Below are 17,309 nucleotides of genomic sequence, written 5' to 3'. Positions count from 1 at the left end.
TGCATCTTAAACCCGATGCAGTACCAACCCCCCACAAAGAGTACCAGAAGCACTACAGTAAAAGCTTAAAGAAGAACTCACAAGAACGGAAGAGTTCAAAATTATTAAAAGGGTTAAAGAATCCGCAGATAGGGTCAACTCCCTTGTAACAACTGAGAAACTGAAATCAGGTAAATTGTATATTTGCCTAGTCCCGAAGGCGTTAAATGATTCAATCCTTAGGCCCCACTATCCTATGCTGCCAATTGATGATGTCACAACTAAACTAACTGATGTCAAGTACTTCTGCACATTAGACTGTACACATGGATTGTGAAACTTGAAGACGAATCTTACAGTCAGACAGTAACTATATCTTAGGTTACCTTTTGGGATAAAAAGTTCAAATGAAAATGGATGAAAATTTTGAGGGCTTACTAAACATTGTTGTGTAGTTGATAACATATGGGGATGCTCTCGCAAGAAACAATACATGTTGACGTGTACTTGAACATGCACGTTCAAAGCAAAGGGTGTGCGTCTCAACCCAGACAAATGCATAATAGACACAACAGAAGTATCTTTCTTTGGCCAAAGCTTATCAGGTTTAAAACCCAATCAAAACAAGGTTGAGGCTATGCTTAAACTTGATGCTCCCGAAAAAAGGTCCAAATTAGAAAACCTATTAGGAATGGTTAACTATTTTTCTAAATTCTGCCATATTCCACCATGCAAGACATAGCACATGTTGTTTTTGTTTTAGTGCTATGTCTTACTATCCAAATGACAGCCTTGTATAGTGTGTTCCGTTGTCGGTTGACATCGGAGTGAGTAGTCAAAGTTTCAAGAATATCTCACACACTTGGCAGCCTATATCGACACTCTTCCACTAATGTATGTGTAATTAATACACTTACTGTGCTGTCTTTATCCTGGTGGAATGAAAATATGACACTAGCAAATGGATGCATTTTCATGTTCCGCTGAAATACATTTGAATTTGTTGCAATGCGACGGTAGTCAAGGTATGCCTAAGTATGTTTAAGTTAGTTCATGTGGGGAATATGTTTTTTCAACGAAACGAAACAAAACATTGCTTACAGTTCCAATAGGCATAATATATTTTTTATTCGTTACGTTAAAGAATAATATTTCAACTTAACCTGATTTCAGCAATCTCGACTTTTGTTGCTTTCCAGCCAACTGAAATGTAGGTCAACGAAACTTAAAAACAGGTCCATTTCTTTTGTGAGAATTTGAATTTATTAGGGAAGCACATCAGGATAAGTAAAGTCTGACAAAACATTACAACTTTACTTTGTAGAAAAGCGTCGTTATTGGTTGCCAGTTGGGCATGATATTCCTGAAAATTTTACTTTCGTTACACTGTTAGTCGATATAAAAACATGCTACACAGCGCCGTTAGTTAGGTAGTAAGACCAAACACCCCCCTGAGCAAAAATATCGGGTGATGTATCTTACGTTGTAAGACTAAGTGTCGATACAGACTGCCAAGTGTGAGATATTCCTGAAACTGACTACTCGTTCCGATGTCAGCCGACATCGGAATACGCTATACAAGGCCGTTATTTGGGTAGTAAAACAAAAATGTGTGCTATGTCTTACATTGTAGGATGACTGTGTAAGTTGATTAAACAGACGTGCCCACAACATGAAAAACAGCGTCGAGGTCTTAAGTTACATGTATGTTTACAAACAAGAGTGGCGGCTTGCAACTGAGAAGCAATCTATATATTATTGATCGGAAAAGAAGCGCCATTAAATGTCTTTACACCACATTAAAACTCTCTTTTTTCAAGAGGCCCGTTTATGAACTTACATGGTAAAACATTGCCAGGTCAATGACAAATATGCACGTGCAACTAAAATGTACGAATTCGCACGCCAACGCTCTAGACGAAAATAAAGAGTATTCCAAATGAATCATAGATTTAGTCTGGTTTCATATTGGTTGAAACAACGAGTATCCGAATGAGATATCTTATCAAACCAGACTTTCAATATATATATATATATATATATATATATATATATATATATATATATATATATATATATATATATATATATAGGCAATCTGAGAAAGTGGTGGGCGTGAGGTGAAGTTGTTTACATTTGCAACATGTACAATGGAGAGAATGTTGGCATACTTATATATTACTTTCATGTACCGTGGCTGAAATTTCATTGGATATTGTACTTGTAGAAATTGTAGAAGGATCAAAACACACTGCTTACTAAAATGACTGCTCCCCTGTGCTAAACAAATCAGCATGAATTATAGCTACGTTGTCGTAGCCTCAACTTGATGTCCACGAGGTAGAAGTAAGGCTACTGATATTAGTACTACATGAATTAGTATAAAGGTACAACATCTTTAGCACTTACTAAAATAAGGAAAATAAGTGCTGCCCAACCAGACAGCTTCCAAAATTACCAAGTATATAAAACGGAAAAAAGTTGTTGGCTCTTTTGTTTTTCCTGTGGTTATATATATATATATATATATATATATATATATATATATATATATATATATATATATATATATATATATATATTACAACTATAGCCCAGGAAATGACGAAGTGGAGCTAGCAGTTTTATGAAAGATGCACATCTGGAGTAAGGCCAAGCTGTATACTCTATAACCCATATTACACCCATCAATCATACACCAAAATAATGGGAATTAAAGGTTCTTTGAGAAATACCCTGATATAAAAGGCCTTTTTTAAATAGCCAGTATAACCAGTGAGGACACATGGGCAAAATTCTTTTTCTTTCAAAGTGCAAAATATGAAACCATAGAGCAACATCTGAACCGGAACTAATAATTGTGATCTGATTACAACTGGACCCAGAACACAATTAATTTTACTATATATTCTCTATATTTCTTTCTCAGTACTGGACTTTCCACTGTGACAATCAGTAAAAATCATATCTTGATCTAAAGTACCTTCAAAGATGAAGTTCTTGTCATCGGTACACCTGCATTTCTTTGAGAGGCTGGACTGTAAAAAATCCAACATGCAATGGAACACAGATTTCACTTCCAGATCATCACCGAGACCTTATTACTCATTGTACACTGTCGCCGAAACACATACACGCAGCCACATCGTAAGCTCATATTCTAAAAAATAAACAGTCACCTATAAATTCATACCAAGAATGCCTTAATACAAATCTTGTATCACCACCAATTTTATGCTTTGCGAAAACACATATTAACACACTTTTTTGAAAGAGTTGTGCTTAGCTTAAAATTACTTCCAAAGATGTATTGGACTGGCTTAAAAATTAACAAAGTCATGGGGCCACATAGTTCGATCTAATTTGTTTTACTAATTTGTTTTCATTTGTTTTACAGACTTGACCTCAGAGTTGGTTGGTATAGATCTAATGACCAAAATTGTATATTGAATCCCAGATTGCAGAGTCCCTTATTCATCAGCAATGGTGCAGAGTGCAGTAAATGTGCAAGAGACAGATTTTATGCACAAATTTAATTTTGTAAAAATGGCTAATATAAAACTTCATTAAAAAAATGCATGAGTTAAGTTTTAATAAAAGTCCATACTTTTCAATATTATAAAGCAAAACATATGAATATAGTTCACTATACAGAATGTGGTGCTCACAGTGCAAATGCAAGCCCTTTCCCAGGGTGATAATCTTGAAAAGCATTGTGTACTTAATAGGTTGATGCTATTCAAAATAGATGTCATCCAGGAAGTTTTTGATATATTCTACTTGCCTTGAACCAACATGTCTGCTGCTATGCGTGGTTATTTCTGCTTCCCAGCTGACTATTGGTATTTCACTGGCTACATACTGCTTCATATCAGTTTAAAGAACAACACAGCCAGAAAGACCAAATTCACATATCTTTAATTATTACACAATAATAGCTCAAAAAGTCACACCATAGCCTTAAATTAAGACATTTGCCTGAGGCCAGTTAACGAAACTGTCCCCAGGCACCTTAAATCTGGTCGTTACATGGACTGGTCCCCTCTTGTTCTTGTACATATGGGTGGTAACTTATGGGGGCCATTGATACTGAATATAGTTTACTGATCATATTCAGACAGCCTTGTGCTGCTGCAAGAATTTTGAACAGGTGCATACTTGTGCATGCAGTCACATCAATATTAATTTGTTAGCAACTTCAGAGGCACTGGTTACTATCAATATAGATTTATGTCAGCTCTGACTTTCATAATTTTAATGTCACTGAGGTGTTATTGTGTTTGGTCACATTAAGCTGAGCGAGCTGTGTTTGGATCAACCACACAGGGACACTTCCAGTCAATATTGACTGAAAAAGTATTATTGTGACCTCACAATTTTATATTGCATTTTTAAAAAAATAATTTTTTACAAAATTTTCTCCAACTGCTTTACACTAATGCCAACCTTCACTTCATGCTAGGATATTATTATTAAAATAAGTAACACATTGAAATAGGAATCTAAGAAAATTCTAAGAATTTTCCACAGGTGCATTGAACCACATTCAGCCACCATGCACCCTCCAAAAACAGAAAGGATCACAGTATAGCATCAACATCAAGCACCATCAGCTGTACCGATATATGCATGAAAATACATGTCAACAACACATTGATGAAAAACTCCAGGTGTTCCAATGAAAAGTAATAAATCGGGTACAGTATACTAAAGTTTTGTTGGGAAGTCTGCAGACAAGTGTCGATGTAAGTTGGAACACTACAAACACATGTTTTGGTGCAGTAGGACCATGTTGAGTACTTATTTGCCAAAACAAACAGTCCCTGAAAAACAACTGGTCCATGAGCATTTGTGGTATGAGCTTGAAACTACAAAGTTTAAGTGGTTTCTGACTTCATAAACAATAACAAAGGTGATTCTTCAGTCAGTGAAGGGGATAACACTGGCATCCACAAAGTCAAAGTTTTAATACAACTGTACCATCAGCATCTCCTACATGCCAAATTGCATCATTGGAGCTTTTCATATGAAATAAGGACGCTGTGTGTTTAGCTCCAAAAGTAATCTTGCAAGCATCTCTGCAAAAGCAAATAGGGAAATTGCTCATGAAAACATTAATGAAGGACAAATAAGTTGTGATCGATGCTGTGCAAATCCAAGATTAAAAGTTGGGTTGGACCTAGACAACATATGGACAGCGTACCAGGTCTTTGATACATACCAGCAGGTTGTGGGTCTGTAAACGAATCCTGTGAAAGCTTATCAAATTTATGCAGCCTGTGATCTTTATGAGCAGGTCAGTCTTTGACAAACATCATTGTTGGGCCAGCTGTTCTTGTGTAATCAGCACTGTATCTGGCGAGTCCAAGAATCTCATTGCTACATCGATGTTGTCAAAAACTGATTCGATTTCCTTTCCACCTATGGAATAATGTGCACTGTTGATCAACGCTATGATTCTATTGATGACAAATCCCACTTGGGCATTGACACCGCAACTGTCACATCAATCTGTACCAGTTTTCCCTCAACTTCCAAGAATTCCTCGTATGGAACGAAAACTCTTAACGTGTCATGCACTTGCAATTCTATTTTTAAACTGAGTTGAGTCTCTGGCCGAATATGAATAATACTGAAAATCTCATTTGCTTCAATCCGCCAGCACAGGTGTACCGATGTCAAATGATGGATCTGATATGTCGTTGAATTGGGCTATGGTAAAATTATACATTACTGATTTTTTCAATACCACTCACGTCCTCAGCTGTAATACAATCCCCATTGCTAGATCTGCAATTACAGTGTACTGAATCGAGAAACATGGTTGAGAGGTTTCATTAATGACCCTACTAACCGCAGCAGTATTGTTTCTGTTGATGGTAGTATAACTGGCTGTGATGGTGCTCGTGTCATGAATCGTTGCAGTCAATCTCGAAGTGATTCAGCCACCTGAGATCTCAGTTTTTTCATCCGATCCAAAGCAGCATGTTTGATTGAATCTACGACTTGCATTGTAACATGTTAGTGATTGATTTGGTGCACCTGTAAACAATCTATGAACAATATCATTATGGTCAGTTCAGCAGTTCAGTAATGTGGCATATAAATGGGTTTTCTAACACTTGCAACACAAATGGAAATTATACATCAAAGCACAACAGTTATTGTTATATTTAAAATTCAGGCCAATCTCTGATGTATATGTATTGTCAATGTTTCATCCCGCAGATCCACATCGTGTCCATCTTGATCCACAACGAAAAAACAAATATGTGTCAGCCAATTATTTTGCCATGGAAGATGCACAGGAGCTGTGGGCGTAATCATTATCAACTCATCTGGTTCCAAGGTTGGTGAAAACCCAAACAGTACATATAACTGAACAACTATGCCTGTTGTTTTAGACCTGCTTTAATAACTGTCTGCTTTAATTACTGCATCATTGCGGTTGTTCTGATTATGTCAGGCGCAATATAATGTTCAGTACCTGTAGGTATAGCACTCAGAATTTCTTTATTTGTGTGAATCTCTTTTCTCCTACCAAGGACTGATCTCGACGACAACTGTCCAATTTTAGCCAAATATTGCGGAGATTCAATTATGATGGCTCATGTTCATGTATAGGAATTTTAGAGTCTTTACCAGTAACACCAAAATTTTTTGTTGGACCTCATAATTGATTGAGGTAATGTCACACGCACCTGTTGGAAGTTCTTCTGTATGCCATTTTGTTCTACGATCTGGTGAAAAATCAAAAGTGCTGTTTGTGAGCAATTGCGATATCTAATGTGCGTGATTCTTGTCAAAGCCTCCTGACATTTTTCAGTCCAAAGAAACTTGTTTTTCTTACTCAATATATTTGTCAAGGGTGCAGCAATTACAGAAAAATTGGAACAAAATTTATAATAGTATCAGGCCATACCTAAAAATTGCATCAGTTGCATTATATTAACAGGCACAGGGAATTCAGAGATAGCTTTGACCTTAATATCTAAAGGTTTAACTTGTCCATGTCCCATAATATGTCCTGGAAAAGTTACGCTAGCACAGCAGAACTTGCTTTTTGGATAAATTAATTGTCAAACATCCATCCGTGAGTCTGTAAAAGAATTTCTGAATTGTTGCTAAATGTTCTTTCCAGGAGTCATTGTAGATGATGACATTATTGATTTAAGCATCACAGTTATCTAAACCAGAGGTAATTATATTCATGAGACGTTGAAAAATACCCTTTCATCCCAAATGGCATTACTTTATATTGATAAAGTCCATCTGGAGTCACCAATGCCGAAATTTCCTTTGCTCTCTCCATGAGTGGAATTAGCCAAAATCCTTTCTGAAGGTCAAATTGGGTGACATACTTGGCATTTCTGATCTTAACAATACAGTCATCGATTCTTGGCAATGGAAATGAATCTGTTTTTGTCATACTATTTACCGTCATATAAACAGTACATATACGGAAAGTTTTATCTGGTTTTGGAACAAGTATGCATGGTGAACTCCAGTCACTTTTACTGTTCTCTATGAATTCGTTTTCCAGCAAATACTGAATTTATTTTTTCAAGTATTCCTGTTTGAGAAGGTTCATCCTGTATGGGCATTGTTCCACAGGTTTGGAATTTACAGTTTCAACATCATGGAAAATTTTGTTCATTCTTGTAGGAACATCTGGAAATAAGTGCTCATATTCAAATAATAACTGTTTAAGTTCATTTCTTTCAAGCTCTTGCAAATGTGAAAGTTTCTGGTCAAGAGCTTTCATAATTTCTGAATCCCGATGATTTGTCACTCCAATGTCAGTAGAATCCGATGATATTCCTTCACTTAAATCTTCACTGAGTGGGACAACAAAATTAATTGCATGTTTAACCTGGATATCTCTTTCAATATACTTTTTAATTTTTTTAGATCACAGGAGCACTAATATATTAATTTAACACATTCATTTTCTTATTAATTTTGTAAGGGCCGTAATATCTAATCTGAAGAAAATTTTGAAGAATGAGCACAAGAGACATAACTCTATTACCAGAATCAAAAGTCAAAAGTTCTCTCCATTGTAGTTCTGTCGTACCATAATTTCACTTGTAACTTGAATTTCTGGCTGCCAAATTCAAGCATAATCAGCTGGAAAGTTCCAGACCTAAAATTTGACCCTTGACCCGATTGGACTTATTTGGGAAGCCTAAATTGAGTTTAAAAAAAAAAAAAAACTTTATCAAAGTTTTTACTAATGTTTTAGATTTAATATTCCTCAAAGAAATTGCCTCTGGAAACCTTGTTAACGCATACATAATGGTCAATACGGTTACCTGACTTAGTCTTGGGTAAGGGACCAACAGATTCTACCATAATTCTACTAAATGGTTCGTCAAATGCTGGAATAGCTTGCAGATGAACCTTAAATGTTTTCTTATTGGGTTTCCCTACCATTTGACAAGTATGACAAGATATAAACTCTACAAACATCACTTTTGATTTTTGGCCAATAGAAGTGATTCAAAATCTTGTGATCAGTCTTATTAATCCCTAAATGACCAGCCAAAGGAGTTTCATGGGTCAGCTAAGTATTTCCTGTCTGTAGTGTTTTGGAACTACAGTTTGATAGTTCACTGACCACTCACCGCCAGCAGGTACCTCGGGAGGTCTCCATTTTCTCATAAGAATTCCATTTTCAATGAAATAACAGACTGGTGCTTCATTGGCTTCAGTTTCACTAATGGTTATTTGAAACAAACAGGAGATCTCATGATATTTTCCTGTTCGACAAGTGATTTTCGTTTGTCACCCTGTTTAGAATAAAGAGAATGGGTAGTTAAAAGAGGATCACTGTGATCACTATCTTCTGATTGATCCAAACAAGGAGTGAAAGTAACCCCGTCAAAAGCCTGACCAATACATGTGTCAGCTAAAGTAATAATTTCCTTATCAACATCATTCTCACGTGCTTTACTTCCCATAGCTCTGGTACCTGCACAAGCTGGGAATAAATCAGGGACCTTTTTCTCAATTGGATCAACTTTCTGATCCATAAAAGGCTTGTCAGTTACAAGTGGATTAACCACAACCTTATCTCCAGCTAGGTCGTTGCCTAGTAATAAATGAATGTCCTCAACTTGTAAAACAGAGACTGTTCCGACTGTCACTGGAACAGTTACTAAGTCTGATGACAAATTTACACAGTGGAGAGGAACATTAATAAAGCCGTACTCTATTCCCGGAATAAAAACACTCTCATTAGAAGAAGACTTCTCAGAAAACGGCAAAGTAACTCAAAATTAAAGACTGAGAAACTCGTGCGTTCCTTAAAATTTTAATATGGATGGGATTGGCCGTATCAACCAAGAGTGATACAGAACCCTTCGATATGAATGGTTCATAATTCTCCTTAATAAAATCAGACTGGAGTTTATTAGACCAATCGAATGTATTGCTTTCAATCCAAGATCGTGACCTTGACCTCTTAGAAATAAGAGCATTTGGAATAGGTCTGTCTTGATTTTGATGCCTATTTTTCAATTTTTAGCAATCAGAAATAACGTGTCCTTTTTTTTGCAATAGGTACACATAGTAACAGACAAGGATCTTTGGTAAAGCTTATCTGAAGCTTGATTTTTAAAAATTGTGCCAGTTTGAGATTTAGAAGGGCATTTATTATGCTGAAATACTTTTCTGCCAGAAGACTGTTGAGTGGAAGTCTTATTTAGAAAAGAAACCTAATGAGTTAAAGAATACTCATCAGCAGCACGAGCAGCATTTTCCAAACAAGCCACCAAACAACCCTATCAACAAATCAGTAAAAATAATGGATGTATCACAACTCCAAACATCATCAATAAAGCATGTAAAACAAGCAAGATTAACGCAAGTCGTACCAACCACAGCAAACTCCAATTCAACCAACATCACACTGGAGCCCCAAATTATGGTCGCAAACACAGACCAAACAAACCACAAACCAGCAGACATAACTAACACCCCCCACCCCCAGAAACTACTAGAAATACAAAAACTACACTCCAGGGAACAATATAAATACAATGCCAATACTATCGCTAATCCTCTTCAAGGAAGCGGAAAAACCACACACAAATGAAGATATAGACACCACTATTCCAAACCTAACAAATGCATTTGACAGTAACCTACTTACTTTAAACTCCCCACAATTAGACCACATAACCATAACCAGCACCCCAAAATTCACCAAAAATGAAATAACAAATCCTAGAAACATGCAAACAAACCAACAACAGGAACTCGAGCAAAAAACAATAAATCAAAATATTAGGAAAGAAACTATACATTCAAGCCAAACTTAATAACACCAAGTGATCCACCAACCTATGGGAACAAATCCAATGGATTAGACACTATCAAACTACCCAGCAGCATCACTGATAAGGCAATCCAAAGACCCCAAACAACCCAAAAACCCCAAAACACATACCTAGATAAAGACAAGGGCCCGCTAAAACCAAAAAAAAAAACAAACAACCACAAAAAAAACACAAGTAAGGTTAACTAAAAACAGGAAATAAAACAACAACAGAACCCCAAAAACAAAATTCACAATTATCATTCCATCGAACACACTATATACATAAGCAGCAGGTGCAACATAATTACTAGTCTAAGTACCAATAGTATTATGACAGCACTGGCCAAAATTCACACTGGACAATTCAAACTGATAAGACCAAGGCAAAACTACCTGATTGTCCAATGCAGCACAATTCAACAGGTGGAAAAATTCATCCAAATTGAAGCTATAGGCCCAATAAAGATCAAAGTAGAGAGACACCATAGCACTCAAAGGAAAACATAAGCCACTTCGAACTCCAAACACAATGAAACCACAACTAATCTGGCTGAACCCACTAAAACCACTGTCTTTAAAAAAAATAATGCACTAAACGGATACAACAAGGACATAAGCAATGAACTCCTACTTCATAAACTCACAGCAAATGGAACACAGACCACCAAAGTCTATCGTCTTAAAAATCACAAGGGACAAGAAACAAAGCAGTTATAGAGGCTACCGAGCCAATACCCTCAATAATAAAACTAGGACAGCCAGGAGTGTACCATAAGCTGGAAAACTACATAAATAGGCCAAGATTTTGCACCAAATGCCTGAACTGGGGACATTATGCCCTCAGATGTAGATTCAAACCAACTAAGCAAAAATGTGCTAACTGTAAAGAAAACCATTATCCTAGATCGGCAGAATGAAGATTTGCAATAAAAGAGAAACAAATAGTGGACTTAATGAACGAAAAACACCTCACCTACCATTCTGCCAAAAACGTTATCTGTAAAAACAACCCCAACACACCAAAATCTACCTCTAAAACAATCAATGAGCACCAAAGCTCTCCACACAGAATCAGAAGGGAAAACATTGCACCACAAAACAAACCTTCGAATCAGTAAACAAAAGAACCAGAAACTACAACCCACATTGTAACAAACCAAGACCACCCTGATAACACGCCAGATACAAACAAAACTGTCACCCCAAACATCCCCAAACCTAACACACACCCCAACACAGAATTAATACAGGAAGTAATGAACCTAACAACAGGAACCCTAATACAAGATCTCAATAGCATAATGAGAACCCTCAAAACCATTTTCGCCATACTAGCTGATTGGACCACACGACTAACAGATAAAGACAACGTAAAAAATGGATAGTACAAAAAATAATAAAATCACCATCTGGCAATGGAACTGCAGAGGAATCTTTAAAAACCTATCAGAACTGCAGAACAAACTGAATAACACGGCCGTAAAACCAGACCTAATCTGCCTACAGGAAACCCTCATAACACAAGAACACAAACGCCTGCCCAAACTACAAGGCTATACCCAGGGAATCTTTAAAAACAGACCGAAGGGGGTGGACTATCAATTTTTTATATATAGATACACTAATCTACTATGAAATAATAGAAGTACCCCCAACCTAAACATCAATAATAGCATCGAAATAATGTCAGTAATGATAAATATAGGAACCACAAACATTCAAATAATAAATGCATACGACCCAGGGGTTACCTTCTGCCCTACCAACCTAATCTCACTAAGGGCAATCACTAATAACAACAACAACAATCTAATTATCTGTGGCGACTTCAACGCACATAGTGAATTATGGGGAGGTGAAAAGAAATATCAAAGAGGGAAAATGGTTGAAAAATGGATAAACGAGAACAATCTGGTCATCTTAAATGACGGGTCGAACACTAGATTAAACCCTGAGGATGGCACTCTCTCAGCCATAGACCTAACCAAATCACAAATTGGTGGATGGATCAAGAAGATACGTTAGGAAGTGACCATTTCCCCCATCACAATCAATGTTCAAACAAAAACTCAACACATTACAAACGAAACCGCACCTAAATAGAGGTACCAACAGGCAGACTGGGACCAATTTCAATTATTACTAGCTAGAGTAAGTCCAGATAACTTAGAAAGCCCAAATATTAACATGTATTATGATAACATTACAGACACAATTATTGAGGCAGCTAACCGATGCATCCCAAAGACAACTAATATCCAAAATAAAAACTCTGTACCATAGTGGACTAAACAACAGTGCACTATAGCACATAAAGACAAAAAAGGGCCTTAAATAAATATAAACGCACTAAAAATTCTATATACTTCCAGCAATATAAAGATAAAGAAAAAGCACTAAAACAAACTATAAAAACTGCTAAAATTAATATATGGCAAACCCTTTGCTCTAAACTGAGTCTAAAATCAAACTCAAAACAAATATGGGACAAGATAAAAGCCATAAAAGGGAAAGCAACTACCTGAGCCCCAAAAATTAAAAATGCCATAACAAATAAAGATAAGGCAGACCTCCTAGCGAAGCATTTCTCGAACATGAGTAGCAACAATAACCACACCAGAAACTATCAAGAACACAAACAACTAATGGAGGAAACCCAACCTCAAATGTTTCAAGACCAAGGAACAAAAGAATTTCACCTAAATAGCGACATCACAGTACATGAATGGGAGATAGCCCTACGATCCAAGAACGAAACATCCCCTGGTAAAGATCAGTTAGGTTACGTTATCTATAAAAAGAAAAAAAACAAAAAAACAAAAACAAAAACAAAAACAACAACAACAACAACAACAACTATCTATCAATATAACAATAACCATAATCAAACTCTTTAATATGATATGGGATAAAGGCCAACTACCCAAACAAATGGAAACGGGCCATAGTAATACCAATCCCCAAGCTAGGTAAAGATCCCAACAACATAAATTCGTACCGACCCATCTCTTTAACAAACAATATCTGCAAAATAATGGAGACAATAATTGCAAATAGGTTAAAACACCCCTAAGGTCAGAGGAACCGCGTTGAACGGGGCGTGTTCTAAATCCGTCCCCACGTGAACAGACAGCGAGAATGACATTGTCCGCTAAGTTTGATTGGATTGGGTCAAAGCGGTAACCAATCGGAACTGAGATAGAGGGTGTGATAACAATTTCGATCCGAATTAAAACTTCTAACTAGCAAGCGAAAGTTTAGTCTCGCCTAGGAAGATTGCTGAGCAATATAGGGTTACTCCATAATTTGGCGGTAAAACGAGATTGTAACGAAAGACAAAGCTTCGTAAAGGATGCTTTTTAGGGAACAGAACTTCCGGTTCAGTTGTGTCCAGAGTCTGTAAGAGGGAAGACGGACGTGCGACTGGCAGAGCAGTCGGAGTCGACAAATCTAGTCGGTTTAGAGAGTCAAGGAGGAGGAGGAAAAGGAGTTGATGAGGAGAAAGTGGAGAAGGAGGGGGAGTATAGAGAAGTCGAGGAAGAGAATGGATTAGGAGAAAGTCGGGAGGAAGAGGAGAAGGAATTGGAGAAATAGGGGAGAAGAATACACAGATGCGTAGAATACAATGACAGGTGGAAAGCTAACTCAAACTACTAATCAAATGATGCAATAGGCTATCACGGGGTCGAGCGGAAGGAGAGTACTTGTGAAATTTCCATCATTTGATTATTGAATTGTCATTAAATTGTTCTTGAATTATCATTAATTTATGCTGTATTCCCGCAAACAAAATACACAACCATAGATTCATCAATACACAATAAGAGTATTAATGCGCACATAGCACAGCTCAGCGAAATTTGAACTTAGTCGGGTGCTCGACATCACTTTAAAAAAGAATTGTCGTTTTGGTATACTTAAAATTGAAAGTTAAAGTCATATTGTAAATGAATATGCATTGCATCAGCTTTTCCAGTTGGTATGCAATTAATGATTATTTTGGGTTGGGTGTGTGGTGTCGATTCTACTCAGCTACGCAGATTAAGGACTGGATTTATCTGTGTAAATTCCACATGAAGTACATGAGTGAATTTATCAGGTAGGGACGTGTCTTGACTCAGCTGCATGCGTGTTTCTTTTCTGTCATTAAATGTTTGGAATCATAATGTGTGGGAAAATATGAGCTCTTTAAATTGTAATTATCAAAAATAAGCTATGGAATATCGCGCTCATTTCATTTTGAGTGCAGTAAGGATCTAGTTATTGCAGTTCGAATGTAGTCGAAATTACAGTACAATTTCGAAATGTGTAATTAAGCTTTTGAACCCATGACATAACTCATTAATTCAGATTCGCACAACTAAGAAAGTACAATTTGAGGAAATACTAGATGCAAAAATGTATGCACATTTTTTTTTACCATTCTTATTACCAGCTAAAGAAAACAAGTTTATTCTGGTCACTTCCATGCTCTTTGCAGGGACCGAGCTATATTATAACCTGTATGGCGTCTATCGCAAGCCTAAATCCGTATCAACAAAGTTAACGCGGAAAATTGCAAAGCAGCTGGTGTGTGACAATCCATTCATACCCAGCGCAAATAATACAAGCAAATAGGCACTCACACATACAAAAGAAAGACCAATCATGCATGCATCAATCACCACATTCAGAGTAAAATATTTTACCTTTAATACACACTTTCACAATATAAAGTGTAAAGTATACATGGAATCCAGCATTAGGCCTGTCATACATTTTGCACATTATCAAACAATAGCACACACTTTAGCAGCATCAAAGTGTCTTATAGATAACTTCCATCCCTAGGCCTTTCACATATTATTTATTTATTTATTTAAACAATTGACACATATAAAAAGCTTTGCTTAACAATTGCAGATAACATCCATCATTAGCCCCGTGTCAAACATGCAAGGAAAGAAGCACGCGCACACCCTAAGTATCTACGATCAATGTAAAATAGCAGCGGGGGGGGGGGGGAACAGACCATTTGCTGGAAGGTCCATTTACGAAAAATAAAACTTCCTACGAAAATGAAAAATATAAGGTCAATAACGCCAAACCGAAGCCTCTAACCAAAACCAAGAGTTTCTCTAATTGGGTTAGCTTTTTTTTGTTACTTTCTCTTTGTCGTTCGTGTTTTCAAATTTCCATGCGTGTTTTGTTTACCTTTCGGACACTCGCTGTTCGCCGCATTCTCCCTGTTGCTGTAGTGTGTGAGTAATTAGATCATTATTATATCAATAATAAAATCTCGCTTAGCTAGACTAGCTCGATAGTGCTTAAATGGAAATAAAAATATATATTCCAGTCGGTGATTCTGGCAGACAAAAATTACAAGCGCATCAGGAGTCTCATGTGGATTTTTTTTCCCCCAGAAGGTGTAGAACAATTATTTAAACCGGTTACGAAGGCTACCGAAGGAGTTAAAGAGGCTACAAAAGGTCTTCTTCCCACGTTGGAGCAAACCGCTAAAGCAACTGGAAAAATAGCAGAAAGAACTATATAAAAAAAAAAAGATTATGCAGGAACTTCCAGCTGAAATAGCTGCTCTTCAACCACAATTACAAGGAGAAATACAACAAGTACTTGAGAGTATTGACAAAGTCCATGAGGAGGTCGGTGATGTAAGGGATCTTGTTACACCAAAACCATCAACCCGATTTAGCGAAGAAGGTCGTAGACAACTTCAAGAAGACGCTTGAAAGGGTCCACAACAGGATATCCAGATCGTGATAAATTATTACATCCAATCACAACCAGTGTTCCAGAAAAAAAAAATTGGATTCCATTTATTTGTCGAAAGTCCCGTAGTATATCCAAAATCGCTATAAAAAGATATGGACAAATTTTAAAAATGTATGAGATGAGTCGAAGAATTTAGAAGAACATCCTTACCCGGAATTTTCAGCCCATCTCGTATTGAGGAAGAAGAAGCAACTGGAAGTGGTATTGGTTTAGGTACCAGGGGGAGTGGCCTTATTACTTCATATCCCAGCAATGTCCTTGCAGATGTTGAAAGATTAGAAATTCTGTCTGGCGGAAGACGAGCCGGTAATAATTCCCCAGAAATTATTAATGAAGCAGCTGATATTTGTAATATATTATTCACAGGCGGTATCATGGACATTAATATTTACCGGTCTCTCATCCATGAAATCGTTGATGATTATCACAGTGATTGAGGGCATGCAATTAGATTAGTGACAAGAAAAAACGATGGTTATAAATAATGTTCGATTTGGACCGATCGTGGTCAGGGTGACAAATTCGCGATTACCAACATACCAAGCGATCTACGGTGATGGACTCGGTGATGTTGTTCAGGGTCTATTTAGAAGAATAGCCCCCAATGCAATACCGATTGCAAAACAATTATTAATGAAAGCTATTGACGTTGTTCATGATAAAGGTATTGGTGCTGTTGGTGATTTTGCTTGTAAAGCATTCTCAGAAATCAAGGATAGACTAGCACGATTAATACGATGAAAACCTCAGTCAGTAAAATTGCCCAGCACTGAAGTTATGCCTGCAATTGTTAGTAAAATAATAAATCAGGCTGCAAATAAACAATTAACAGTTTGGCTGGTGAAGCAACAAAAATATAAATACAAGTCTGATAGCAGGATGTGGTCGTCTTTTTAGACGACAACAATTATAATAAAAATGTTCAAGCGTATATCCGATCCTGCGTTTAACATGGACGCACCGTTTCTCAAAGATGAATATGTGAGAGATTATCAGTATTATTCTAATGAAGCACGACAGCCAGATCAGCGTGGTCGAATTGAGCTGCAATTTAAGGATACATGCAGATATTTCTTACCCACTGAAGCGTTTACTGGAGCATATGGAGAACTTGTAACAGACGTCGTCGTTCATACACCATACGGAGCTAATATCAGCGTTGGTTTCGTTAATAAGTCCATCATGGCATTATTCAAAAGTGATATATATATATATATATATATATATATATATA

The 17,309-nt window shown here is 36.8% G+C and overlaps 1 protein-coding gene across 2 annotated transcripts in view; it reads right to left on the bottom strand.

Moving 5' to 3' along the window:
• LOC149805762 (DNA-directed RNA polymerase II subunit RPB7) overlaps nucleotides 1-1,952 on the bottom strand; it is a 54,319-nt gene extending 52,367 nt beyond the window's left edge. Inside the window, exon 1 of one of the 2 annotated variants that reach the window (XM_089950430.1) lies at nucleotides 1,820-1,952. In XM_089950430.1, coding sequence (XP_089806556.1) covers nucleotides 1,820-1,927 — 108 coding nt within the window. In that variant the 5' untranslated portion in view covers nucleotides 1,928-1,952. Of the gene's footprint in view, nucleotides 1-1,605; nucleotides 1,669-1,819 lie in introns of those variants that run through there. The other variant, XM_089950431.1, reaches the window with a different exon arrangement.
• Between the last annotated feature and the right edge of the window lie 15,357 nt (nucleotides 1,953-17,309).

This window comes from Sinohyriopsis cumingii, chromosome 2 (assembly GCF_028554795.1).
Source record: "Sinohyriopsis cumingii isolate HCF-2022 chromosome 2, ASM2855479v2, whole genome shotgun sequence".
In the NCBI taxonomy this organism is placed as follows: domain Eukaryota; kingdom Metazoa; phylum Mollusca; class Bivalvia; order Unionida; family Unionidae; genus Sinohyriopsis; species Sinohyriopsis cumingii.
Note: the sequence above shows the minus strand (reverse complement) of the source record. Positions and strands in the feature narration are given on the sequence as shown.